The 27,765-nt window shown below is 45.4% G+C and overlaps 1 protein-coding gene across 11 annotated transcripts in view; it reads right to left on the bottom strand.

The window, feature by feature from the left end:
• Positions 1-27,765, bottom strand: part of TIAM1 (TIAM Rac1 associated GEF 1) — a 466,993-nt gene that overhangs the window by 130,734 nt on the left and 308,494 nt on the right. For all 11 annotated transcript variants that reach the window (XM_070785816.1, XM_070785836.1, XM_070785822.1 and 8 more), the window contains 2 exons: positions 11,805-12,252; positions 4,753-4,925 (listed from right to left, as the gene is read on the bottom strand). In XM_070785816.1, the coding sequence (XP_070641917.1) occupies positions 4,753-4,925; positions 11,805-12,252 (621 nt within the window). The remainder of the gene's footprint in view (positions 1-4,752; positions 4,926-11,804; positions 12,253-27,765) is intronic.

Genomic DNA, 27,765 nt, shown 5'->3' with positions numbered 1-27,765 from the left:
TTTATATTTTAACTCAAAGTTAAGAGGGATATAAACACCACAGAAGATCAAATTAGCATCCTAGATGATTTCATTAGAAGGACAAAAACCACAAAGATAAAATTTTGAAGAGCTAAGTTGAAGTTCTGCAACTTGGAGTTTTCAGAAATCTATTAAAATAAGATGACAAGGATCTTGACACTGAGGGTTAAATAGACCACAAGCTGGGTATGAGTCAACGGTTTGTTGTGGTTTCTAATAATTTAAGGAATTGACACCAGCATCATGGAAGAAATGAGAGAGCAGGGACTGAAATGCAGGAGGCACAGGGCGGGCCTCACGAGGACAGAGTGTGGGGTCCTGGGTCACAGTTATGAGGAGAACATTCAGGAAAGGAGCAGGACCACTGGGAGCCTGGCTTGGAAACCTCGGGTAGGGAGACCTAAATAGGAGACATGGCGCAGGGAAATGAGAGCGGTTTTCAAGTAGTTAGACGGTTATCAGGAAGAATAAGCATGAAAGGCTTACTTGAAACTCTGGGGGAAAATATGGAAGCAAACAGAAATGGCAAATGTCGCCAGAAAGAATGTATCATCGCAACACGATGAAGAACTTTCTAGAACGTGGAGCCAACTAACCAAGTAAATGGGCGATTCCCAGGGATGGTAGCCATCCAGACTGACCAGCTGTCAGGAGCCTTGTAGGAATGGTACCAGCCTTGAGAAGGAGGCTTGATGCTAATCTATTCAAGTCCAAATACGAAGTCCCTTCTACAGGCTTTTCTAACCAGTCCTCTTGATGCTCCAGGTAAAAGGTGATTTCCAGATCATTTTCTAACTTGGCTGTCCTTGTCCAGGGCATAAGACACTGATCTTCACTAAGTCTGATACACAGAGTCACGTGGGGCACTTGAAGGTAATTATTCCTCAGAAGCTTATCAAACTCAAAGCTTTAGTCTCTCCTCAGAGAAGCCACACTCAACTTCTATAAAGATACTTATTTAAGAGAAGCACAGGGAACTAGTCTCTTTTTCTTCTAGTTAAAATGCTAACTATAACATTTAGTGAGCATTTGCTACCTATCAGACACTTGACTTGCATTACCACATCTAATACCCAATTCAACATAAAGGTGTAAATACTATTTTTTAAAAAAGTCTTTTAAAACTGTGCATGCTTTATAGGTTAGGAGTTTGGGATCGAAAAAAAAATATATATATATATATATGTGCATAGCTATACAAGAGACACTATAAATGACAAGAAACTTTCTATGGAAAGGCAATGACCCCTTAGAGACAATATTTCCTACACTTCTTTTTTGTTCATTTGTTTTTTGTCTGTTTGCTTTTGACTACGCTGGGTCTTCATCCCAGTGCATGGGCTTCTCCAACTGTGGCGCATGGGCTTAGCTGCCCCTCGGCACATGGGATCTTAGTTCCCCATAAGCGATTGGACCCACGCCCCCTGCATCGGGAAGATCCCCTGGAAAAGGAAATGGCAACCCACTCCAGTATTCTTGCCAGGGAAATCCTGTGGACAGAGGAGCCTGGCGGGTTACAGTTCACGGGGTCACAAAGAGTCTGACACAACTAAGCAAATGAGCACCCCTACATTGGAAGGCAGATTCTTAACCACTGGACCACTCCTTCAGAAACATAATTCTAAATGATTTTCTACCCAGTCAGGCATCATTCTTACTCTACTAACTATGCTCCCAAGGCACTGAATATAGAAATTGAAAACTAATATTAGGATATGTTACCGTAAAAGTCACCAAGATAGTAATGGATGAAGAAAGGGCTGAGAGGAAACTGTGCTTTGTAGGTGATGTCGCTGATTCTGGCTTCCAGTTGGAGGGAAGAACACTAATAAAAATATTAATAGTTGAAATGCAGAAGCTCTAGCTTCCCCTTTGTAAACAACATAGCACTTTTCATATATAAACTCTCTAACGTTCATGTCCATTCCCACCCCCGTCTTGGACACAAAACCCCTCTTCTACTTCTGCTGGTAACACGAATCTCTTTTCCATGGGCAGCAAATCTGAATAACAGCATCAGATCAGCAGCATACGGGCTCTGGAAACTGTGTGCACTGAATTGAGCCCCGGGGCTGAAATAACCTACAAATTATTTCCATAATCATGCTCGCTCTCCCTCGCTTTCGCCTCACCCCCTGCACACACAGGTTCCTTTCAAATTCAGCCCCTCCAGGGTCATGTGGATTACAATAAGTAGAAGGTGGAAAATGCCCTCATGGATCCCAAAGAGCAGTAATTTCCTCTGAAAAGGTTCATTTTGTGCTCTGTCCCACGTAAGCAGCATAAAAATTTCGCCAAAACAAGAGGACACAGTGGTTTTCATGAATAAGGTCCTATGCTGCCACAAAAGAATTTTATTCAATGTGACCTATTGAGTATTCAGATTCTAATAGCAATTTTACGGCCAGGAAAGTCCTTTCAAAGGGAATTCACATGAGAAGTGTGTAGGTAAAAACGAAGAACATCCTGAAATCAACCAAGTTATCATCTAACTTGTACAGTGAGGCAAGGATGGCCAAAATCAAGTTACAATTTTCAAATATTCCAAGTAAGTGGCTTAATTATAAGAAAGAGAAAAAGTCACTTTTTACCATAATCACTGACTCTCGCCCATGTTCTTGTGAGCATAAAAAGTAATAGTAATGGGATAAGTAATATGCTTAGACAATAAGGGGCTTTGGGAAACAAGAGGCTTGGTTTGAATCCAGCCCCACCACTCAGTTACTGTGAACTGGCATCCAATTATCAGCATTTGTAGCCTTAGCTTCCACAGAGGGGGTACACAATCCATACCAACTGGTTAAAAGATGGATACCACTATAAGACTTGAGTGGACTCACATTGTAAAACGTGTTCAGTGTGGTGGCATACGGTAAGGGTTCAGTAAAATGTTTGTTTACTGTTGTTATCATGAGAGTAGTTGAGCATTTTATCATTTGCAAGATATCCAATTAATTAACACAAAGCTATTGCAGATTCAGAAACACAATGGTTTATAAGTTATACAGAAGAATATGTTCATGAGACAAAGCATGGAGATTTTTCAATACGATACATAAAGAACTACCCACTCGTTCCCTTCCACGTTGAGAAATGAGACTACATTAAAATTAAAGTTTGGTTTAACAAAGAATACCTTTCAGAGAGTAGAAGAAAGCAAGCCACAGGGAGCAAAAACGACATGTGAATGCATGTAATTAACGAAGAGATGATGTGCAAAACACATAACAAACTGCTGTGAATCATCATGAGGAGATGGACACCTCAGTGGAGGAGTAGGCGAGAGACTTAAAGACTTCACAGAAGGTGATACTGGGTCATTAGACCCAGAAAAAGGTGCTCAACTTCATGCTGATAGCTTAAAGAAAGAAAAGACAAAGATCTGACAATCACACTTGTGGACAAGGATGAGCAAGAACTGGAGTTCTCCCGGGCTGCTGATGCGAGGAGGACTATTTCATTCATTTTGGAGACTAGCAGTGCCTAGCACACCTGACTGCGTGCACATATCCTGTGACCCAGCACTGCCACGCCTGGGCACACACCAAAAGAAATGCAGACAAATGTGTCACGAACACAGACCCGAGAGACCGGCGGGGTTTCCATCCCGGGGTCAGGAAAATCCCTGGAGTAGAAAGTGGCGACCGACTCCAGTATTCTCGCCTAGAAAATTCCATGGACAGAGAAGCCTGGTGGGCCACAGGTGAAATAACCTATTACTCTCTTCCACGCCTTTATTTCAACTCTCTCTTCACATGGCATATCCTCACCATTAATTTCACTCAATTAATCCCTGTTCTTCGTTTAACATTCACGGTCAAGGTTTACCACATCATAAAGTTCCATGTATTCCAGTGTCTGCCTCCCATATTATATGTGAACACTTTCAAGCATAGAGACTATGTTAAAATCTTCTTGGTATTCTCCATATCACTATGCATAGCATGTAGGAAACATGGAATAAAGGCTTGAGGACTTCCTATATTATTCCTAAATTATAAAATGGAGAAATCTTACCTAACGCACTAACACCCCAAAAAGTGTATCACAACTGACCTAATTCAAAGGATTCCCTATAAAAGCAAATGTTAACCCTGAAGTGATACATAGGTTAGTATTTTTTAATACAATTAACAGTCAGAATTCGATAACTTTAAGTACAAGGTTCTGAAAAGATGAGGAAGAGAAACTGGTTGGGAAGAGACTATTTCCAGGATGTCATGATTTTACTTTATGAGTAATATTAGAAGAGAACATATTATGATAAAAAATTTTGACAGCACAAATCAGGTCTAAATTAAGGAATTCATGATCCTTGCTCTAAAGTGCTACACAAATTATATCAAGATTTCAGTGAAAAATCCTTCAATCTACACCCCTCCCTCGGGCTTCACGGAGGAGACCTCTAGGTGAGTTCAATCATTCCTGGAACTCAACAGAGATGTTTATTTTGTCATTCATTATGGCGACTCAATGGACATGAGCAAACTCCGGGAGATAGTGAAGGACAGGGAGGCCTGGCGTGCTGCGGTCCATGGGGTGGCAAAGAGTTGGACACGACTGAGCAACTGAACAACAATCACAGCACTTACTGTTTCTATAATGTGCAAAAGCTAGGACTCTCCGCCACCACCACCCCCACTCAACAGAAAACAGGATGAAATACTCAGGCAGTAGAGGAAGGTATCTGATAAGTGATCTGAAACGCTCTGCAAAGGAGGAGCCACACACCTGGAAGAGGAAGGCATCGCCCAGGGAATTGCTGAGGCAGAAGACGAAGTCCTTCTTGGGGTGCTCAGGAACTGCCTGTACAATGCTGTTCTCCACCCAGACGGCGTGCTTGGGGACGCTGTTGTGGTCTATCCCGGACCTGCCGTCGCCCTCGTAGAAGAAGAGTGTGCACCCTGGGAAAACAAAGCGGTGTCTGCGTGAGGACTTGGTGCAACAGAAAGTCTGGAGTGAAAACTGTGGCTCGTGCGCTGTTACTAGGAAAGGGCTGGAAATTAGCATGGAACAGAGGAAGTAAAGAGAAGGGGGCTATGCTTGTACTAAGTCTTAGATAGGCTTGTATTAAGAGAGGATCTTTCTTTTTTTCCCCCTAATTGAAGTATAGTTGATTTACAATGTTGTGCTAATACTTTTTTTTTTCCAAGTCTTCATGGAATTTGTTACCATATTGCTTCTGTTTTATGGTTTGGTTTTTGGTCCAGAGGTACCATGGGATTCTTAGTTCTCTGACCAGGGATGGAAGGCACATCGCCTGCAATGGAAGGCAAAGTCTTAACCGCTGGATCACCAGGGAAGTCTCCCGTTAAGACTCATATCTCAGTGTCATCACGCACGCCCTCCAGTTCTTCAAGATCTTACTTTCCACTTCAGAATGTTTTGTTCCGGGTATCCTCAGAGGCATGTGGGGATCTCAAGGCTCCTCTGACCAGTACCATGTACCATGCGCTTGGTCGCTCAGTAGTGTCTGACTCTGTGGTCCCGGGGTGGCTGTAAATGCAGCTGCACGGGTCCGAAGAGCAAGCAGTGCTGAGTGAGGCCTGGCAGTCGGGACTGTCTCCCTACAGCCTCCTCCCAATATATCTCACAGGAAATGCAACCAGGAAACACCATCTATTGGGTTTCTTGACTGTGCCCTTGGTAAAAACAAAATACAACACTGACCCCAGGTACTTTCAGGATAAGGAAAGAAACGATGGACTTTTGAGTCTCAGATCTTCTCTATAAAATGTTTGCCTAGAACTCAACCAAGTGCTTGTTCCTCCTGGAAGAATAAACACATGACACACGTATGAAGGCCTAGGGGAGGCTGGAGGCCTGGGCCACGCTTAATCAAACTCCGAACGAGAGAGACAGCAGCAGTAGAAACCTGGCCTACATTTGTGGCCAGCTGGGTTCCACAGATACCCTCCAACCATGGCCTGAAGGGGAGGTGTGCTTTATTAGTAATTATTCACTGAGGACTTACTCTCAAGTCATCAAATTAAATTTCAGGGGAGGCCAGGGCCCCTGAATTCTAATTCTTTTAACTTCAACATAAGCCACTTGGTCAGTTTTCAACATCTTCCTTACCACAAGCAATGGCCACTGCTGATGCGAATCACAAAGCCCTTCCAAGTACCGTCTCTTCGGCTGCAATATGAACTTCCGCAAAGCAAATTTCTAACTGACGGTGTACAATGACAGGGATCAACGGAAAAGTCACACGCGTGCAAAGGCCATTTTTTCCTAGCCCTTAATATTTCACAGGACAGCTTGCTTGGTGGCTCAGCAGTAAAGAAATCTGCCTGTCAGTGCAGGGGATGCAGGTTCCATCCCTGGGTTGAGAAGATGCCCTGGAGGAGGAAATGGCAACCCACTCCAGTACTCTTGCCTGGAAAATTCCATGGACAGAGGAGCCTGGTGGAATACAGTCCATGGGGTTGTGAAAGAGTCAGATACGACCGAGAAAATTCACCTGACTAGTATTTCACAGGAGCATGTAACAGCGGCTGGATGCAGCGCCTCCGGCACAAATGCACACCTCACACTTGTTGGCAAGCCCCGCTGGTTTCCCGGTGCTTCCTGTGGAACCGCCTGACCACGAGCTCAGCCCAAGAGTCTACTGCGTGCTGCTGCTGAACATCACGATTTTATAACTGTTGTCCTGTATCCATAGTTCAGGAGTTTCAATTTTCCCTCCAATCCATTCAAGTTATATTCACTTTTCACCCCCGCCCCAAGGATAAAGCCCTATGTTTTCTGTGACACTTATTGTTGGAAATATATAGTGCTATGTAATTTTAGTAGGATTTTATTTTGTTTTTATGTTTTGGGGGTATAAGTTACATACATATAATTTAACTATAGACCTATTACCCCAACACTAATTTTTTTTTTTAATAATCCCTCTTATTTTGAAGAGCTCAAGTTTTTACAGGAACACAGAGCTCACATTCAGAAACATCTGAAACTCCTCTTTTCATGTCTTAAGCTAGCATAGATTGAGAGATAGAAAAAGAAAAGAAATGGAAAGAGGAGGGTATTTTCCTTGAAATATGAGGTTTCCAAGGTGGGGGCATTTTTGCTGAATGAGGGACATTTGGTGAAGTCTAGAGACATTTTTAGTTGTCACAACTTGGTGGTGGGGGACAGAAGCAGGTGGGTAACACAGGGGTCCCCAACCTCCAGGATCTAAAGCCAGATGATCTGAGGTGGAGCTGATACAATAAAAGAAATAAAGTGCACCATAAATGTAACAAACTTGAATCATCCCCAAACCAGCCCCCCCACCTCCCCATGGAAAAACTGTCTTCCATGAAACCCGGTCTCTGGTGCCAAACAGGCTGGGGACCACTGATTGGACAAGGATGCTGCTAAACATCCTACAATTCCCAGGACAAGCCTCACGACAAAGAATTATCCAGAAAATGTCAGCAGTCCCACTGCTGAGAAACCTTACTCCAAATAATCCTTTAGGACTAGTATTATACTAATGATGAACAGATTCTTAACAGAAAAGAGACAATGCAGCTTTACCATAGTTAGAATAGAAACCGAAGCCTGCAGATAACGGATAGACAACGTTCACACATTGAACACTTGATGTCTCCCCAAATTGCCATTTCCATCATTTTTCAACTTTAGTTTACAGTCGTCCGTGACAGTGGGTGGTTGAAAATCAGCTTCTCCTTCATTATCAACATGTTCCAGCTCTAAGACTAACATGAAACAGCACATCTAGGCACCACGCGCTCCCTGGTAACATCTTCTTTACCTTCATCTTGAATGCAATCTGTTTGCGTTTCAGTCACGGATGGAGACACTCCAGAGTCTAATTCTAAATAAAACTTTTTAAAAATTAATTATTCTGTCAAAAGTGAAAGAATCTTTGAAGAATTCCCTAGCCCATGGCTTCCAGGTACCCTGCTTTTTATTTCTCCGTCTCCAAGCTCAAGTCAGCAGTGAGCCCTGCCTGTGAGTGGCAGGGACAAGCCCTGAGTTTGTTGATCTATAATGGGACCCGTCAGGAGCCAGAAGGAAAAGCCTCGGCAGCTGTGTGTTCCAGTCTGGATCCTGACAGACTATGTCATTCAGATCTGGGTCACCAAGGAAGCGCAGGCTCCCTCCTCTAATGGGCGTGTGGGCTGGGCTCCTGAGTGCCCACATCCTGCCTTCCTTGATCATTTATTCTCTAAAGGAACAGCAGAAACAAAACAGCCCCCGCTTCCATGGCCCAAGTAAAAAAATCACCTAATTATTTTTATCCTATGCCATTAACAGTGTTATTCTCAAATTGAGTCTAAGCATCACCTGGGAACTTTGTTTAAACCACAGATTCAGGGCCTGTCATGGGCTGAATTCTATTCCCCCAGGTTCCTAGGTTGAAGTCATATAGCCCAGGGCCTCAGAATTTCGCTATATTGGGACATAAGGGCTTTACCGAGGTAATTAAAATAAAAGGAGGTGTTCAGGTGGGCACTAAGCCACTATGACCACTGTCTTTATAAGAAGGAGGAATTTGGACATAGACAGGTACAGACAGAGGACGCAAGAGAACACCAAACCTGCTGACACCCTGACCTCAGACTTCGAGGCTCCAGGACTGTGAGACAATCCATTTCTTTTGTTGAAGCCACCCAGTCTGTGGTACTTGGTTATAGCAGGTCCTATACAGGGATTAATACAGGGCCCCAACTCCAATACTCTGGCCACCTGATGCAAATAACTGACTCATTGGAAAAGACCCTGATGCTGGGAAAGATTGAAGGTAGGAGGAGAAGGGGACAATGGAGGATGAGATGGTTGGATGGCATCACCGACTCAATGGACATGAGTTTGAGTAGACTCCGGAAGTTGGCAATGGACAAGGAGGCCTGGCATGCTGCAGCCCATGGAGTTGCAAAGAGTTGGACACCACTGAGCGACTGAACTGAACCGAACCACCTTCAGACTTTGAGATTCAGCAGGTATGGATATAACCCAGGAAGTGACTCAGACAACTGTGACACAGATGGTCTTCTAATCATGTTGTTAAAAACTCAACATTGAGTAATAAAATGAAAGATAAGACAGGCTGCTAAAGGGAACAGAGGCTGCGGGGTCCAGTGCTGTGGACCTTTGGGGAGGAGCAGGAGGTGGAAGAAGGGGTCTTTCTCCCTCATGTCATCTCATCCCACCCCCCACAGCAGGACAGTGGATATGATCCAGGGCCCCTTAGACACGACCCGATAGTGCCTTCAAATTAAGCCGAGGCAGGTCTCATGTGAAAAAGAATGGTAGCAGGTCTCCAAAATGCTCCCACAGGAAGAACAACTGTGTTTCACAAGCAGAACCACGACATCAAATAGCCTTTTCACAATTCACAATGGAACATGAAAAGCAAAGTGTGCTCTGTGTATGTGTGTGTGTGTCACCCAAAAAAATTAGCTCAAATCCAAAGTTCCTGTGTTTTGAACACAGATACTTCACATGTTCAAAATTTTATATGCACTTTATGTAGACTATAGTACGGTACCCACTCTTGCATAGACACCAAAATTTAAAGTTTAATATCAATATTTTCTGAGGTTTTCCACCGAAAATACTATGGGTACCAGAATTCCACATCTATTCAAACTCTGAAACCACTAAGGCAGACTTTCAGAATGAGAAGAGGATGTGAGAAAAGAACCCGTGGCTGACTCATGTTGGTGTATGGCAAAAACCACAATATTGTAAAGTAAGTATTCTCCAATTAAAATAAATTAATCAAAAAAAAAAAAGAAGGAGAAGAACCTGACTCTTTCCAAGACATCCTTAGAAGTGGAGCAACAAGATGCAATAACCCAACAAGTCTTAAAAACTAAAGACAGCATCCTATGCTAAACATGCAGGAACATTAGACACACAAGCTCTTGGCAGAAAGGAGGGGGAACTGCCCTGCACTGGCTGACAAGGGTAAAGCCTCCTCTATGGGACAGTTGGTTGTTCCCCAACATGCCCAACCTCCTTTCCTCTGCAGTAACAGCAACCCCACTGCTTGGTTGAGTCCATTCCTGCCTCCCTTGCAGCTATGTTGGACTCATTTCTGGCCTATGCAGTGGAAGCAGAAGAGATTCAGTCAACTTCCAGACTGTACGCTCAGTGCAGAGGGATTCGCCCTCCACACCTCCATATTTCTACTGGAACTGGACCTGCCGGTGAGCTCTCCTGATCATTCATATGAAAACAATGCTCTAGGTACAGTTAAGCAGTAAGACAAAAGGAACCCTGGCTTCTGGATGACGTCACAGCAAAGAGTCGCCCCATCACCGTTAGAAGGTCTGCCTCTGCTATGTGGGGGGGAATTTCAGGCCTGGCTTGCTTGAGGCGTTGTCACTGTAGGTCTCTGTGACATGCAACAAGACCTACAGCCCAATTAATATGCTCCCTCCCTGTTTGGCCAGGTATTGAAGCAATAGTAGGCACCACTAGTAATGCAACCCACCCAAACCCTGCACAGGGATTGACCTGCACATCACTGAACAGAGCTCTAGGCTGTCGTGTGCCTCTAGGACTGGTTATTCCACACCAGCCACAGATGATAAAATCCAGTCTCAGATGGTGTAATGGGTGTACCACACCAGGTAAGCTCAGGCTTCTTTCTCTGGGACCCATCCCTCATGCTTTGTAACCTCTCTAACCTCTCCTGTCATACATTAACCTGCTTCACATCCAGCTTCTGTTAAGGATTCTAAGTGGGCTTGAGAAGTGTCTTTTCTTTTAAGACACAGAGCTCACAAATATGTTACAATTTCTACACCATCAAGACATGCAGACATGGGCAAAAACACACGCAAATACTTCTAAAATGTATGCAAAACGTTAACGAACAGCAGCACATCAAAGCATCATGCTTATCAATGAAAAGGCAGTGCATATATATACACATGCATGTATATATGTATACACACACACTCAGACATTCGAAGTGTGACTGCAAAACAGGGACTTTTTCACAAACGTAGATGGCTCAGACATCCCATTAAACACTAGGTTAAATTCTATGAAATTAACAATATTCCATCATTCTTTGTGAAAGAAAAAATAAAAAGGCAATTTCATAAGATTCAAACTACTGATTTTTCCCTCCAAAACAGTTATTCTGGGAGGCACATTTTTTGGGACGATTTCAAAAAAATATTTTTGGGAGCTCAAGGCGCTGAAGCTGTCACCACAACCAGCTGTACATAGGAAAACAAGGCATGAGAGGCTCTAATAGCTTACATGTGAAAAAGAAAAGACTATAAACCATTGATGGGAAAAGGAAATGGGGAGTGACTATCAAGGGACATAAAGTTCCAGCTCAAGAAGATCATTGCGTTCTAGAGATGTGCTGTACAACCGTGTGCCTTCGTCAACTACACTGAAACATACACCTAAAAATGTGCTAAGAGGGTAATATGTGTGTGTAGTGTGTGCGTGCACGCTCAGTCATGTCTGACTCTTTATGACCCTATGGACTCTAGCCCACCAGGCTCCTCTGTCCATGGGATTCTCCAGGCAAGAATACTAGAGTGGGTTGCCACTTTCTCCTGCAGGGATCAAACCCGTGTCTCCTGTGTCTCCTGTATTGCCAGGAAGATTCTTTACCACTGTGCCACCTGGGAAGCTCAAGAGAGTAGGCCTCACGTTAAGTACTCTTACCACCATAAAACAACAATTTTGAAATTAGCATGAAATAGAAATTCCATGCAATTAAAAACCATCACGTGTAAGGGGTACCACGGAGCCCAGGGTTACCCAGCACAGCTTGAAGGATGCTCTCTGTCTCTCACCTTTCAAGGACACCCAGTAGTGCTTCCACTTCCTCCGCGTGGCTGACTCCACCTTCTTGTTCTTCTTGTGCACCAGGAAGTTCTTGACGGCCAGGGCGCCGGCCTTGCGCACTGTGCCCTGGGCGGCCGTGAGCAGGATGTCGGACTGGCCCGGGGAGCTCAGGGTGCCGCTGCTCTGCTCGTCGCTGTGCGCGGAGCCCGCCTCCTCCAGGCTCTCGCTGTTCGTGGTGCTCATCTCCAGCTCCCGGCGAAAATTCTCATACACCCCCTGGCGGGCCGCGTCCCCGGTGGAGCTGCTGCCGCTGTCGCTGCCCACAAAGGCACGGCCGGTGGGGGGCGAGTAGCTGGAGTTAGTGGCATTGGATCGCCGGGACAGGAGGTCCGTGTCGGTGGTGGCCCCTTCGATCCCACTGTCGGCAAACTCGCTACCCTCGCCTGTGTTAACATCCTTGGGAGCCGAAAGGGAGAAGAAAGAAGACATGCATCACACAGAGAAGTAACCCAGGGGCTCCTGTCGCTCCAGCCGGGGGCTGTGGAGCTGCTGGCGACCTGCAGCATGTCACTGCTTCCCACCTTCCCCGGACCAATTACCCCTCAACTCCCAACCCCCTCAAACCCAACTTGCCTGCTGAGCAGCTCAGGAAAACCATGAAGCCACCCCAGTATGAATGTCAACAATTCAGAACATTCAAAACACACACGCACACAAAGCAAGAAACATTTCAAAGAACTTATCAATGATCTGACTTAGATAATTAAGTAATGGGCAAATCAGCTATTCAGAGTCCCCTCCACTGCCCTGCTGAGCGAACTCAGCACCCTGGCCCTCATCAGCCAGCTCGGCGCTCCAGGAAACTCTGCTGGCTGATTAGGTAGTTTATTCCGGAGTTGTGGGGTTCCAAGGGAATAATGACGTCTGTGTAGCTCATACTTTAAAAAAAAAAAAACCAACAACAAATAAATAAATAAAAGGCTGAGTTAGGAGTCTAATTTATGATCTGGTGACTAGAAAGATAACTAGCGTACCACCCCACCCACTCACCCAGCAAGAACCCAGAGCCCAGGAGCAGGGGAGAGCCCTCATGCTCCAATCCACTTTGTTTCTTGAAAACAAGCAGCTTCTCACTCTGCACTTGAGCTGAACAAGTCTGTGGGGCCCACAGCTCCAGTGCAGACTCTCCGATTACCCTGCCCTTTCAAAGCTGGGATGCCAGGAGCCTGAGCAAGCTACTCACTACCCCAGGGGCCAAGTGACAACTTGGGGCAACTGCCAAGATGTGGGGGGTATCCATCCCTCAGTTAAAAACATTTGGAACTTCCAAAGCGCTGGCCCTGCTCTCAGGCTCAACGGGACACAGACAGGTCTGTTCTTAAATCACAATCTGGATTGCTCTGAAGTGCTAAAGGCATTTCCACAAACAATAATTAGAGAAGGGTAGTCCTCAAGGGAGAATAATGAAAGCAGAATTCAACAGGCCAGCTCAACAGTCTCAAGGATAAGAAATGGGACTGGTTTTTTTCCAAGGGAAAGGATGGGAACGTGAACCTGACATGCAAGTGATACGTGGTTTGGAGACTTAACCGTGTTTTAAGCCTTTAGTCTCATAAATAGTTCATTACGGTTTGAAAATGTAAAAAGCTAACAGGATATTCCAATTGCCATATAAATGATTTGAATGCTGTGCTTTCAAATCCCTGCTGCCAGGTAATGGGGCAGAATGAACCAAGCCACAAACTATTGGGTTGGCCAAAAAGTTAATTCCGGGTTTTCATACGATACTACAGAAACACCAGAACGAACTTCTCAGCCAAGCCAATAACACTGTCCTGCATGAGGCCCAAACAGGCATTGTGCCCTCATCTCTGCACATCTCACGTGGTCAATTCTAAGCTAAGGCCCTCAGAGTTCATCTTCATCACGAATAGATCCTAAGTTAGCAACTAAAAGATGGGCAGAGCCAAACATGAAAACCATCATGGGATGCACAGAAAGACAGATACTGTAGGATTCACTTCTATGTGGAATGTAAAAACGCCAAACCCATAGAATCAGAGAGTGGGATGGCAGTTGACAGACTAGGGGATTAAGGGAAATGCGAGACCCTGGTCAAGGCTACACATTTTCAGTTATAAGAGCAATTACGTTCTGGGGATCTGATATACAGCCAGATGACTCTAGTTAATGATACTGTATTGTATCCTTGAAATCTGCTAGGAGGGTAAACCTATAAGTGTTCTCACCACAAAAAAAGAAAAAAAAACAAAAGGAAGGAAGGGAGGGAGGAAGGAAGAGAGGAGTAATTACGTGAGTGATGGATGTGTTAATTAACTTGATTGTGGGGATCATTTCACAATACATACATAACATTAAACTCCGGGAGTTGGTGATGGACAGGGAGGCCTGGCGTGCTGCAGTCCATGGGGTCACAAAGAGTCGGACACGACTGAGTGACTGAACTGAACTGAAACCATCACAGTGTACCTCTTCAAAAATACAAAAAAACCCAGGAAGTACAGTGTGCAAAGCACAGAACCTCGACAGTGGAGACACCGGCCAAGTACCACCTCGACCAAGCGCTCAAGGTTAACTGAGTGCAGGGTACACGGGAACCCTTTGTACTACGTTTGCAACATTTCCTTGATTCTAAATCGGTTCTAAAATAAAAAGTTTATCTAAAAAGAAAGAAGAAACAAGGGGGAGGTGAGATGGGAAGACAGTAGCAGGAAGTGCTGAAGCAAGTTTCTAAGGACCAGTGACACTTGCAACGGAGTTTAGGTCCCTGGGATACAGAGGGACTTAAGAGGGTCAACGAAACCATGGATACAGCCAGGATGCAGACCCTGTGACTGTCCGTCCTGTCATTTCCCTGCCTGCTGTCCTGCCTGTTACCACCACCAACGGTCATCATGGACGCAGACACGGAAGGTATGTGATATATACACTGTGCCATTGAGTGAGCATGCATACTCAGTTGCCTGAGTCACGTCCAACTCTTTGTGATTCCATGGAGCCCACCAGGCTCCTCTGCCCATAGGATTTTTTTGGCAAGAATATTGGAGTGCATTGCCATGCCCTCCTCCAGGGGATCTTCCCAACCCAGGGATCCAGTAGGTAAAAAAACTCCCCAGTACAAACAGGAGAGCGCTGTTACCAACCCACGTTTCTCCCTGGCAGGAACATTTACCATATGTCCCTTTGGATGATAATAAGTAAAGTCAGTCATCACCGAATATTCAAGATAACCATGGGTGGCGGGAGTTCGCATGAGTCTCCCCAGTATCTGGACTCGTTTTCACATCTCAGTCCTTCTCTGGGAGATGGGACAAAATCAGCTACAAATTTGCCTCAAAAATGAAAAACGAAGAGCTGCTTCTCTGTAAGACAGGGGTAACCTCCCTGGGTCATAAGAAAAAGAGTTCAGAATGAAAAAAGGAGACATTGATAGCAGGCACCTGAAAATTTCCAGAGCTGGGGAACAGGAAGGAACCTTGCAAAACCATCCCCTTGGTGAATGTCTGGGGATGCTGAGGCTCAGAAAGTCACAGGCCTGGTGGGTGGCAGATTGGAGGTGAGAGCCCATGCCTCCAATGCCCTCTTCCACTCTGACAAGGTGTCCCCACGGCTCAGCTGCAGGCAGCACCTGATAGGGTCCTGTCTCAGCAGTCAACACCATGCCTTCCCCTCTGTCTGCCAACAGTGCCTCTTCTAGGGTTTCCCAACAAAACTGCGTAACTGGGCATCTGCACGCCTTGACTTTCCGGCAAAGAGCTCAAACTCCAAAGTGACGGGAAGGGGAAGGAGGAGATGAAAGAATCTGAGTGAAACAAGCAGAGAATGGACAAGCATCTCTCTTAACATCCCTTAACATTACTGGGCTTAGTTGCTCAGTTGTGTCTGACTCTTTGTGACCCCATTGTAGCCAGCCAAGCTCCTCTGTCTATGGGATTCTCCAGGCAAGAACACTGGATGGGGTTGCCATTCCCCTCTCCACTTAATATCTACTACATCCCCACAAACCATGAACCCTTACAGAATGCCTTGACGTCCCTATTGGAGCTAAGAGTTAAGGACTCGATAGACACTCCCCTCTTTTTCATACTTAAACAAATGCTCATGCCAACTCATGCTGCACCTCTGCAATGGCTCAGGCTGTGCATGTTCAACTCTGGGACAGTCACTGAACTGAGCAGTGATTTCTCCAGGTAACAGGGCTGCTGGCCCCAGATGAGCTCGCATACTTTGGGAGAGTAACCGCAAGGGAATGCTCCCCATCTGTGACCCAAGGCAGCTCCACCTTGTCTCCACAAGTGGTTAAGCAGGCTCAGTGGTACACATCCCCCTTCTGATATGTGACCCAGCCTGCCTGGAAACAAATGCTGCCTGCCTAGCCCTAGCCTCTATATGACCATGAAGCATGGGATGTTCCCAGATACCCAGAAATCCTTGCTCTAGCACCGTGGGAAATGATGTCCACCCAGCCAGAGGAATTACTCAAGACCTGAATGGTCAATAGGACTCCACATCCCCAACACCAGCCATCTCCAACTTCAATACGGAGTCATCTACAATGGGGCTGTTTTATCCAGCTTGCTCCTTGGAGGAAAAGCAATGACAAAACTAGACAGCATATTAAAAAGCAGAGACATCACTTTGCTGACAAAGGCCTATATATTCAAAGCTATGGTTTTTCCATTAGTCATGCATGGATGTGAGAGTTAGACCATAAAGACAGCTGAGTGCCGAAGAACTGATGCTTTTGAACTGTCGTGTTGGAGAAGACTCCTGAGAGTCCCTTGGACTGCAAGGAGATCCAACCAGTCAATATAAAGGAAATCAACCCTGAATATTTATTGGAAGGACTGATGCTGAAGCTACAGTTCCAATACTTTGGCCACCAGAAGCAAAGAGCCAACTCATTGGAAAAGACCCTGATGCTGGGAAAGATTAAGGCAGCAGGAGAAGGGGAGGACAGAGGATGTGATGGTTGGATGGCATCACCGACTCGATGGACATGAGTTTGAGGAAGTTCAGGGAGATGGTAAAGGACAGGGAGGCCTGGCCTGCTGCAGTCCATGGGGCTGGACACCACTTAGCGACTGAACAACGAGCAACAAAGTGCCACACAACAGTTAGAAGCCTACAGGTCACAGAAGCTCTAGAAGAAACCGAAGTCAGATACACGGATGTAGAGGCTCTAGGTTCACACACTGCAAGATGGCTCTGAGGCTGCATCCCAAACGCCCAACCTCCTCAAATGCCCGGTGCATACACTGCCCTGTGGTTTCCAATCGCACAGAAGATAGCATCACGGCGACACAAACGATCCCGGTGCATTTTTTCAAAGGACTCCTCCTCCGACTACCTCCATCTCAAGGACACTTCCTGAGAAACCTGATTCTCCCTACACTCAAAAGCGTCTGTGAACCACCCCCACTCTTTTAGTGGTCAACCTCAGGGAAAAGTTCCATGGGAGCTCAAGAGTCTTTATTCCTAATGCAAGGTATGTTCCTTCTTATCTAGTTAGATGCCTTAGCATATGATCAGTCCTAGAATATCAAACCAAATGTACTGAAATTTAAAGCAAAAGTCAGAGGAGATCAAGGGAAATAGTAAGACCCTAGCTAAACAGAGAAGTAACTCTCAGCATGATGCATGATCTGACCAGAGATTTCCTGAAAATAGCTCAAAATAAATTCCCCGTGTTAGAAGCACTCCACTGAAGAGGCTTCCAATTATAAATAACATTCATAGACTATAGAGGCTCTTAAACCCTGCTCTTCCTGGATGAATCCTCCCAAGCCGGATTTTTCACTCACCAGCTTCCATTCCACCGGCCGAAATCAACACATGCACTTTCCCACTGGATGTACAAGTGGCCAGCTGTCGCCCAAAACATTCAACAGTGCAAGTTTTCTTAGTCATTTCAGCCAGGCAACAAAGCTTAAATGAGCTCTGGTACTAAAGCGGAGGCGGTGAGAGGCAAATTCAAAGCCTGTTTGCAGGGTCTTGAACACTAGAGGGTCCCCCAGCATGAACACGGGCTAATGACACACTGTGGCAAAGCTCACATCCTTTCCACCAGGGACTCAGAAATACCCCAAGGAACAGGTTTGCTGTGCTAATGATGTGTGAACACAATTCTGAGGAGGTCATTAGCCACAAAGTTCAAAGGCCCTGGGAGAAGTTTTAAGTCGAATGCAATTAGAAACTGTTATGTTGGTCACTTTCTTTAATTTCCCTGATGAATCCAGCTTTGCATCAATACACCTGTAGAGAGATGGTAAATGCAGCAGAGAAGAGTTCAAGGGATTTCAGTGATGGGAGGAGATTCTGACCTGTGGTAGTGATGGCAGTTTAGTTGCTAAGTCATGTCCGACTCTTGTGACCCCATGTAAAATCCCACCAGGCTACTCTCTCCTCTGTCCACAGATTTCCCAGGCAAGAATACTGGAGTGGGTTGCCATTTCCTTCTCCAGGGGATCATCCCAACCCAGGGATCGAACCCAGGTCTCCTGCATTGGCAGGTAGACTCTTTACTGACCATATGATCAAGCAATCCCACTCCTGGGCATGTATCTGTGGACCTGTGGAAGCCTTGAATTAGAACAATTTCTGACTTGCTAAATTCTAAAATATTCCTCCTGTGGTTTACCATCTTCTTATCCCCCAAATCTGAGTACCTCCACCCCCCCATACATGCATACACGTGTACAATGTCTTTGGTTTCCAACACTGTCTCCATGGTATATCTCAGTACAGCAAATATCGTGTCTAGGCATGTCATTCTGAACCAAGCCATGCCTCCGTTTCCTCACCTTTATAATGGGAATGGCAATAATATCTACTTTGTAAGACACATTGTAAGATGTGATATAGAGTTAACTCACTTTTCTAGAACTCTGCCCAGCACACAGCCCTTGCACAGGTCGTGTCCATCTCAGCCCAAGGAGGGAAGTCACTGCCTTACCTCACTTCCTAGCTTCCTGCACTAACACAGAAGAAAGGGTGTTACTAAGGAATGTGGGAAAAACAAGGCCTTATGGGAAAAAAGACAGGCAGACCAAGGTTGGTGTGAGCCAATGCAATCCCTCTGAATCCTCTTCACTTTCATAAAATGCACAATAAACGAAGAAAATGATGCTTTCTATGCTGCAAGTAATTGCTAGGCACTGTTATAATAATCACCTTTCTTGATTTACAGAAATATTGCAGTCTCCATTTTCCATTATTGTAAGATTTTCCCCATCTCTCTATAAACAAATGTCCAGTGCCTTTTTGAGTTCGTGATTCAGAAGTTGGTCGATTTCAGCTCCTGGGCCTCCTGCTCTTCACCCCTTTACACGTGTCCTGGCTCCGGATGAAACATTTCTAAAAACCAGCTCCATTTCCCACTTCTTCCGTTCCCAAGGCAAAGACTCCATGCCCTTTTAAGTTTCCAGCACTCAGTCCCATCCTTGCTAATGATTCCCAACAGGGGTGACTCAAAATTTCTCTCAATTACAACCGCTGGAAGTGAATTTCTTACTGCTGCTCACAAGGGACTCAGAAGTTGTCTAATGCTTGAAATGTTGCTCCAGGTAACTTCAGATTGGAGTCAGCACTGTGCTGGGGTCAGTGAATCATCTTCTCTCCTTTCATCTGTTTTTCTATGTGTGTGTTTCAGTCCCTGTTCTCACCACCCACCCCTCATCTCAGGTTATATCCCATCTCCAGTCATCAACTCTCTTTTCTAACTACCTTCCTCCCATAAGCCATCCTGTACAGTAAGTCTCCCAGCAACAAGGTGGAGGGCTCCTGAGGCTGTCCATCAAGGTCCTTCACTGGTGTCCAGCCTTAGCACCGGACCTTTGGAGGCATCCAGCCACCAGTGAAACTGAAGGACTCAAGCCAGTGTTCGCTCCCAGCCCTTCTTGCTTCTAGAATTCCAGGAATACTGATCCTTCAAGGCTCAGCTGGAAGCCTTCTTTTAATCTCCTTTGATTCCCATGAAACTTCTCAACACCCACCCCACCACCACCCCAGCCACACTGGTCTCTTTGCTCTTTCTCAAAAGTGCAGGGCATGACCCCAGTTTCCAAATCAGTGGTCAACTCCCGTCTCCCCTTCCAATCCCTACCAAGCCTGCCCTTTCTATGGGGCCTGACTTGACCACGTGATCTGGAATTGTCAGCACATCCACCACTGCCCACTCCTCCCATCTTGCTCTTTTTCCCATAGCATGTCCTGTACTTGTTATGCTAAGTGTTTGCTGCGGACACACCCGCACTTCACCCCTAAGCTCAGCGATCTTTTCTTAACACCTCCCAAGAGCCAAGAACAGTGCCTGGCATGGCATAGGCACTTTAAAAACAAACAAACAAACAAAAAACCCCACGTTGTTGAACAACTTCACTGCTGTTCATTTTCCACCCTCCTCTCACAACAAGAAGATCGTTTCTCATGGAAGACACTTGAGTTTGATTTAAAGATCTAGTCATTTGCAGGCTCAGCTCACACTCAACGCCAGCTGAAGTCACAACTGGAAAGCCTGACTTCGCTGTCTTCCAGCGAAGATCCGGGTTTATGATGTCTTTTATGGAGACACCCAGAGCTCATTTACATGTCTTTTTCTTTCATCTTTTTAAAAGGAGAGAAAGTGAGAAAGACATATTGGGCTGTTTTATGGCCCACACTAGATATTCTGTCAACGGGAGGTTCAAAGCAAATGGGGCCCCAACCACAGAGTGAAAAGCTTGTGGGTGTTCCCTGCCCCAGGCTCCGTGGAGACGCTCCCAGGGCTGCAAGGCAGGCTGGTTGGGAGGCTCCAAGCTCCCATCACAGCGCTTTATCCTTCCCAGTTACACTGAGAAACCAGTAATTAATTACACAGCATTGCAGGACACGATTTATGTTGAGGGACACCGACTCCCCTCTCCTCACAGACTAAATGGAGAATGTGGTTTTCAGAGGTTTGGACCTCCCCAAGCTATATTAGCATAAATGAGCTGCTCTCTGAGTGGGGATCAGGGTTCCTTAAATAATTTCAAGGGGCCCCTAAAGCCCTCCCTTTTCCAACTACCTATTCGAAGCAAGACTTTCCCCAAATAGTCCAACAAAAGAGCACATCACAAGAGAATGAATGCAGAGAAGACTCCAGTCTCTTCTGACAGGTTAGAAATTACAGACAGTTGCAAAAATACAAAATGGGACTTCCCCGGTGGTACAGTGGATAAGAATCCGCCTGCCAGTGCAGGGGACATGGGTTCAATTCCTGGTCTGGAAAGATTCCACGTCCCATGGAGCAACTGAGCTCATGCACCACAACTACGGAGCCCAGGAACTGCAACAAGAAGGCCAGGGCAATGAGTAGCCCACGCACCCAGCAGAGTAGCCCCTGCTTGCGAGAGAGAGCCTGTGCACAGCGGCAAAGACCAGTGCCGCCAAAATAAATTTAAAGCAAAGAAACAACGCCCTTCTTCTCGATCTTTCTCTTAATTTTAGAAGATAAAATTTAACAATTAAAGTTATTTATGTGAACATGTAATGCTTTATTACTGCTATTTTAAGATGAATTAACAAGTATTTTTTACAATTCTGGTTCAATTCCTAATGTGATAAATATTTATAGATATAAACATGAATAGAAACTCCTTGGAGTCTATAATCCTTTTCAAGAGTAGAAAGGAGTCTGAGAACTGCTGATACAAGCCATCTCTCGGCTACCTACTCCCACTCCTCAAAAGAAGATCTTGGCAAAGGAGATGGATATTCATGTTGAAAATGGATGGACTGTTTTTCAAAATAAATATCTCATTGCTTAACTTACGTGCCAGAAAAAGAAAGATAAAAGAAAAAAGAAGCATCAAAAAGGAGAAGTGAAGGAAGAGGTTGTTTTAAGTGGACTGTATATAAAAATATTTTGTTTCATGAAGAATTAACCTGAGGTTCTTAATCAGAAGCTTCTTGATGGATGCTGGAGGACCCATGGATCCCCTGAAATGATACACAGCAGGGTGGTCCCTGTGTTTGACCCAAAAGAATCCAATTTTTTCATCTGATTCTCAAAGGAATCTGTGACCAAAGGTTAGGAATCTCTTGGAGGCTGATGCCAATTCTCAGCTCAGGGAACATATTATCCTTGAACCATTTAAGCTAAGTATAAAACAAAACCCAAATTTTAAGCACCAACACAGTTTATTATGGGAACTCAAGATCTCTTTCTGACCATGCTGCACCCTCTATCTGGCTGAAATCACCAACCTATTACCTGTTTATCCAAGCAAGAAAGTTTTAACAGGGATAGAGCCTTCTAAAGCCACCTTTGGCATTTCTCCAAAAAAAGACATACAGATGGGAGAACAGGTATGTGAAAAGACGCTCAACACCATTAATTACTGCTGCTGCTGCTGCTGCTGCTAAGTCGCTCAGTCGTGTCCGACTCTTAGCGACCCCATGGACTGCAGCCTACCAGGCTCCTCCATCCATGGGATTTCCCAGGCAAGAGTACTGGAGTGGGGTGCCATTGCCTCCTTCGCTACTAATTACTGCTGCTGCTGCTGCTAATTACTAGAGAAATGCAAATCAAAACTTCGATGAGGTATGACCTCACACCAGTCAGAATGGCCATCAGAATGTCTACAAATAAAAAATGCTAGAGAGGGTGTGGAGAAAAGAGAACCCTCCTACACTATTGGTGGGAATGTAAGTTCATGGAAAATAGTATGGAGGTGCCTCAAAAAACTAAAAATAAAGCTACCATATGACCCAGCAGTCCCTCTCCTGCGCATGTATCCAGATAAAACTATGATTTGAAAAGGTACACACACCTCTATGTTCAGAGCAGCACTATCACAATAGCCAAGACACGGAAAGCAACCTACCTTTCCACTGACAGAGGAATGCACACAGAAAACGCCACGCATACACAGTGAAATACTGCTCAGCCATGGAAAAGAACGAAATAACGCTACCTGCAGCAACACGGATGGAACTAGAGATTATCAGACTACGCGAAGTAAGAAAGAAGACAAAGGCTGTATGAGATACGTGGAATCCAAAATACGGCACAAATGAACTTATCTATAAAACAGAAATAGACTCATGGACACAGAGAACAGACTTATAGTTGCTGGCGTGGGGGGTGGGAAGGCCTGGAGTGGGAATTTGGAGTCAGCAGTGTAGACTGTTATATATGTGATGGATAAACAAAAGGTCCTACCATATAGTGTAGGGAACTATATTCAACATCCTGTGATAAACCATAATGAAAAGAATTTCAAAAAGAATATATACACACACACACATAATATATAACTGAATGTGTGTGTGTGTGTGTATATATATAACTGAATTACTTTGCTGCACAGTAGCAGAAGTTAACTGTAAATCAACTATACTTCAATTAAAAAAATAAAAATGAAGTCATCTTTGGTGATCTCTCTCAGGAACCACTCTTTTGAGCCATGGTAGTAGACAGTGGGGGGCCTCGTGGGCCGCCGTCTCTGGGGTCGCACAGAGTCGGACACGACTGAAGCGACTTAGCACTAGCAGCAGCAGCAGACAGTCACTTTTTTTCTTTTCAGCCCACCACCCCTTTGGGCTTCTGTACCAGAACTGAGGGTTTTTACGTTAAACTGTGAAGGCACAGGAGCTAAAAGCTGTTTGAACATGGGGAGACAGTGTGGCGTCTACTGTCTACTCTGGACGCCATGGGGCAAATTCACACTGAGATATGACTTCTGCTCCTGCACATTCATGTCACACATTCTGGGCGAATTGGAAGAGTAGATGGGAGAGAATTCCTGGAAGCCATCACCATACAAGCATGGCTAAAAACAGCCTAATTAGACACAAAATCTATCCCCATATCCAAACTTCACTGGATGTCAGACTGGATGAAGCACAAGTTGGAATCAAGTTTGCCAGGAGAAATATCAACAACCTCAGATACGAAGATGACACCACTCTCATGGCAGAAAGCAAAGAACTAAAGAGCCTCTTGATGAAAGTGAAAGAGGAGAGTGAAAAAGTTGGCTTAAAACTCGACATTCAGAAAACTAATAAGATCATGGTATCCAGTCCCCTCACTTCATGGCAAATAGATGGGGAAGCAGTGGAAACAGTGACAGACTTTATTTTGCGGGGCTCCAAAATCACTGCAGATGGTAACTGCAACCATGAAATTAAAAGATGCTTGCTTCTTGGAAGAAAAGCTATGACAAACCTAGACAGCATATAAAAAGCAGAGACATTACTTTGCTGACAAAGGTCGGTCTAGTCAAAGCTATGGTTTTTCCAGTGGTCATGTATGGATGTGGAGTTGGACTGTAAAGAAAGCTGAGCGCCAAAGAATTGATGCTTTTGAAATATGGTGTTGGAGAAGACTCTTGAGAGTCCCTTGGACTTCAAGGAGATCCAACCAGTCCACCCTAAAGGAAATCAGTCCCTAATATTCATTGGAAGGACTGATGCTGAAGCTGAAATTCCAATACTTTGTCCACCTGATGCAAAGAACTGATTCAACGGAAAAGACCCCGATGCTGGGAAAGACTGAAGGCAGGAGCAGAAGGGGACGGCAGAGGATGAGATGGTTGGATGGTATCACTGACTTGATGGACATGAGTTTGAGGCTCCAAGAGTTGGTGATGGACAGGGAAGCCTGGCATGCTACAGTCCATGGAGTCACAAAGAGTCGGACACGCCTGAGCAACTGAACTGAACTGACTGCATGCAAGACATTATGCCAGGAGTTCTACATTCATTCCTGTGTGGAACCCTCACATTAGCCTCATTCAAGAGGCACTGAGATCCTTCGGGGTTACAGAGCCAACAGGGAACAGGGTTCCAACTTGTAAGCTCAGACCTGCCGGACTTCAGAATCTCTTCTTTGAAGGACAGTAGGCTGCCCCTCCTCTATCCATTAACCATAGGAACACTAAAAGAGTAGAGTTTAGGCCAAGAAACCAAAGAGGCATTCATTAAATCAAGAGGCAATCTATTGGGATGTCACAGCAGTCAATACAAATAAACTCTGTTTTACATAGTCTGGGTAAATCCCCCCAACAAATGAACAGCAGACTGACTCTCAAGATACAGTCTTATGCACACAGCACACACACATATTCACATGTACTGAATTCAACAAATAGAATTCCTCAGCATTTACTGGGTAGCAGACCCATGAAATGTGCCACTTTTTAAAACTGAAATGTGAACTCCGCGGCCTTCAGATTCATAGCTCAGTAACATGTCCAACTACTACTCAAATACAAAAGTAGGAAGAACGGTTCCAAACTCTGTTTTGATCATTTGCAAATAAAAATATGTTCTTCATGTTTGTTCAGATAAAACACTGTCCCCCAGGCTCAGAGGCCAGGCCCTTGGGCCAAATGCCTGCCAGGAACTCTTTTCTGAGGAGTAAAACTGCTGACAAGACTATTAGAGATTCGACTACATCACCAGGGCAAACAAGGAGACTGTTAATATCTATGATCCGAACTCATGGGAGAGGGCCCCTGGGTCAGAAACTTTCACCAACAAAAGAAAACGAGAAAAGAATTACTTTCAAAGAAGCCTCCACACCCACTGTCTCTTAAAATACACTGTTTGGAACATAGTGGGTTCTCAGAAAATCGCGTTGGATGAACACGCCAAACTTAAGACGAGGAAGCGTGGGTGGGTGGATAGTGTTGTGCATAATTCTGGGGTTTGTTTCAAGTCATTAAAGATCCTCACTCAACACGTAACGTTGAGACCAAAATAAGACTTCCGTTCATTTTATAGACTCTGCAGAAGGCTTCTATGTATGGAATCCCACTTGGTTCTCCTACTGGCCCCGTCGGAGGCTGGTGTCACTCACCCTGGACAGACAAGGAGCCAGTGATGAAGTGACTTTCCCAAGGTCACTGGCCGATAAGGACTGAGCCAGAAGCAAATGTGCTTCTCAGGATTGCCGGTCCCCTGTACTCTGCACTACATTAAGCTACCAGAGTGCTTTATGAGACAGAGCTCTGAGATGATCTCACTTCCACATATTAACAACTTTAGAAGGCAACTAGCCAAAGCGTGGAAGTGGCATGCAACAAGTACACGTGAGAACTTCCCGAGATGCCAGCAGTGCCCCTCTCCTGGGGGCGGCCAAGGCTCAAAGGCTCACAGCCCCATCAGTGAGGGGTGGGGGAAGCAGGAGTCCAACTGTCCCCCAGGGTCGGAGACAGAGAGCCAGGATGCCACCCAGCACCCCCTCAAATCTTATATAGAATGGATGCCAACTTAGCGCTGTTCCAGGTGAAAGTGACAGAGGCGAGGTTTCTTTTAAAGGAGTCTGGATCAATGGAGCCTGGTGGAGCTGCCAAGCCCATCTCTGCGAATCAGGCCTGCAGTGCCAATCTGGCGATGTCTAAAGGACAAAGCCGGCGGTGCCTTTCAGGGGATCCTTTAATAGGACCTCCATCTCGCCTGTGTGCTGACTCGTCAAGTTGCCAGTGCAAGCAGAGTCCTGCCCCGGGCAGGCAGAGGGGCCACAGCAGGGTCATTTCTATCATTACAATCATGCTGCAGAAAAGGGACAGGTCAGGACTCCCCCGCGGGTGGTCCAGTGCTAAAGAACCCGCCTGCCAATGCAGGGGACCCGGGTTCAATCCCTAGTCTGCCAGGAAGACCCCACACGCCTTGGAGCTACTAAAGCCCAGGTGTCACAGCTACTGAAGCCTCCCCTTGCTGCAGCTAGAGAAAGCCTGCACACAGCAACAAAGACCCAGCACACTCAAAAATCAATTAATTAATTAAAGATGCTTTAGAAAAAGAAAAGAGGTCAAAATTCAAGGAGGGCATCTGAATGCAATATCCACGCTCACCTTCACACATCTCAGAATCAGCCTTTTTTATCATTTTGTTTCCAAGACACAAAGTCTGATACAAACACCAAAGTACCTGGGGTCCTCAACTCATAGAACACCATTCAGGATACTGAAAATCACAAGTAACAGACTGTCCCTTACTGGTGGCTTCTAAAGTACCAAGCACTAGCCTTTACCCTCCATTTTCTCAAAAATCTTATTACTCTGCCCATTTGACAGATTAAGAAATTAAGCCTTCAAGAGACTTAAAAAACTGTGCCCAAAGTTACTCAGGTAAAAAGAGCTTGGACACCAGCCAAACTTGTCCTTCAACAAATGAATAGCTGGCGGGGGGTGCGGGGGGGCTGTTTGGGGAGTGTGAAGTGTTGGTGGAATACTATTCAGCCTGAAAAAGGAAGGAAATTCTGACACCTGCTACAATGTGTGAACCCTGAGGATATCAACCTAAGTGAAATATGGGAAAGGGAAGTCGCTCAGTCGTGTCCGACTCGTCGCAACTCCATGGACTGCAGCCCACCGCGCTCCTAAATCTGTGGGATTTTCCAGGCAAGAGTACTGGAGTGGGCTGCCATGCCCTTCTCCAGGGGGATCTTCCCAACGCAAGGATGGAACCCCGGTCTCCCGCATTGCAGGCAGATGCTTTACCATCTGAGCCCCCAGGGAAGCCCATGAAATAAGACACAAATAGACAAATATTGTATGATTCACTTTAGAAGAGGTGGTGGTTTAGTCGCTAAGTAGTATCCGACTTTTGCAACCACATGGACTGCAGCCCACCAGGCTCCTCTGTCCGTGGGATTTTCCAGGCAAGAGTACTGGAGTAGATGAGGTATCTAGAGTCAAATTCACTGAGACAGAAAGTAGAACGGCAGTTGCCAGTGGCTGAGGAAAGGGTAAAAGGGGAACAACTGTTTAAGGGGGATGAAGTTTCAGTTCCACAAGGTGAAGAGAGTTCTGAAGATGAAGCATAGTGATGGCTACATGACCATGTCAATGTATTTAATACCCCTCAACCATGCACTGAAAAATAGTCAAGATGACCATCTGCCCATTATACTCAGACACCCTTCCCAAGACAACTGAACCTCACAATACCCCCCTGACCGTCATGGAAGCAAGACCG

This window comes from Bos indicus, chromosome 1 (genome assembly GCF_029378745.1).
Source record: "Bos indicus isolate NIAB-ARS_2022 breed Sahiwal x Tharparkar chromosome 1, NIAB-ARS_B.indTharparkar_mat_pri_1.0, whole genome shotgun sequence".
NCBI lineage: Eukaryota > Metazoa > Chordata > Mammalia > Artiodactyla > Bovidae > Bos > Bos indicus.
This window is presented reverse-complemented; position numbering and strand designations above follow the sequence as displayed.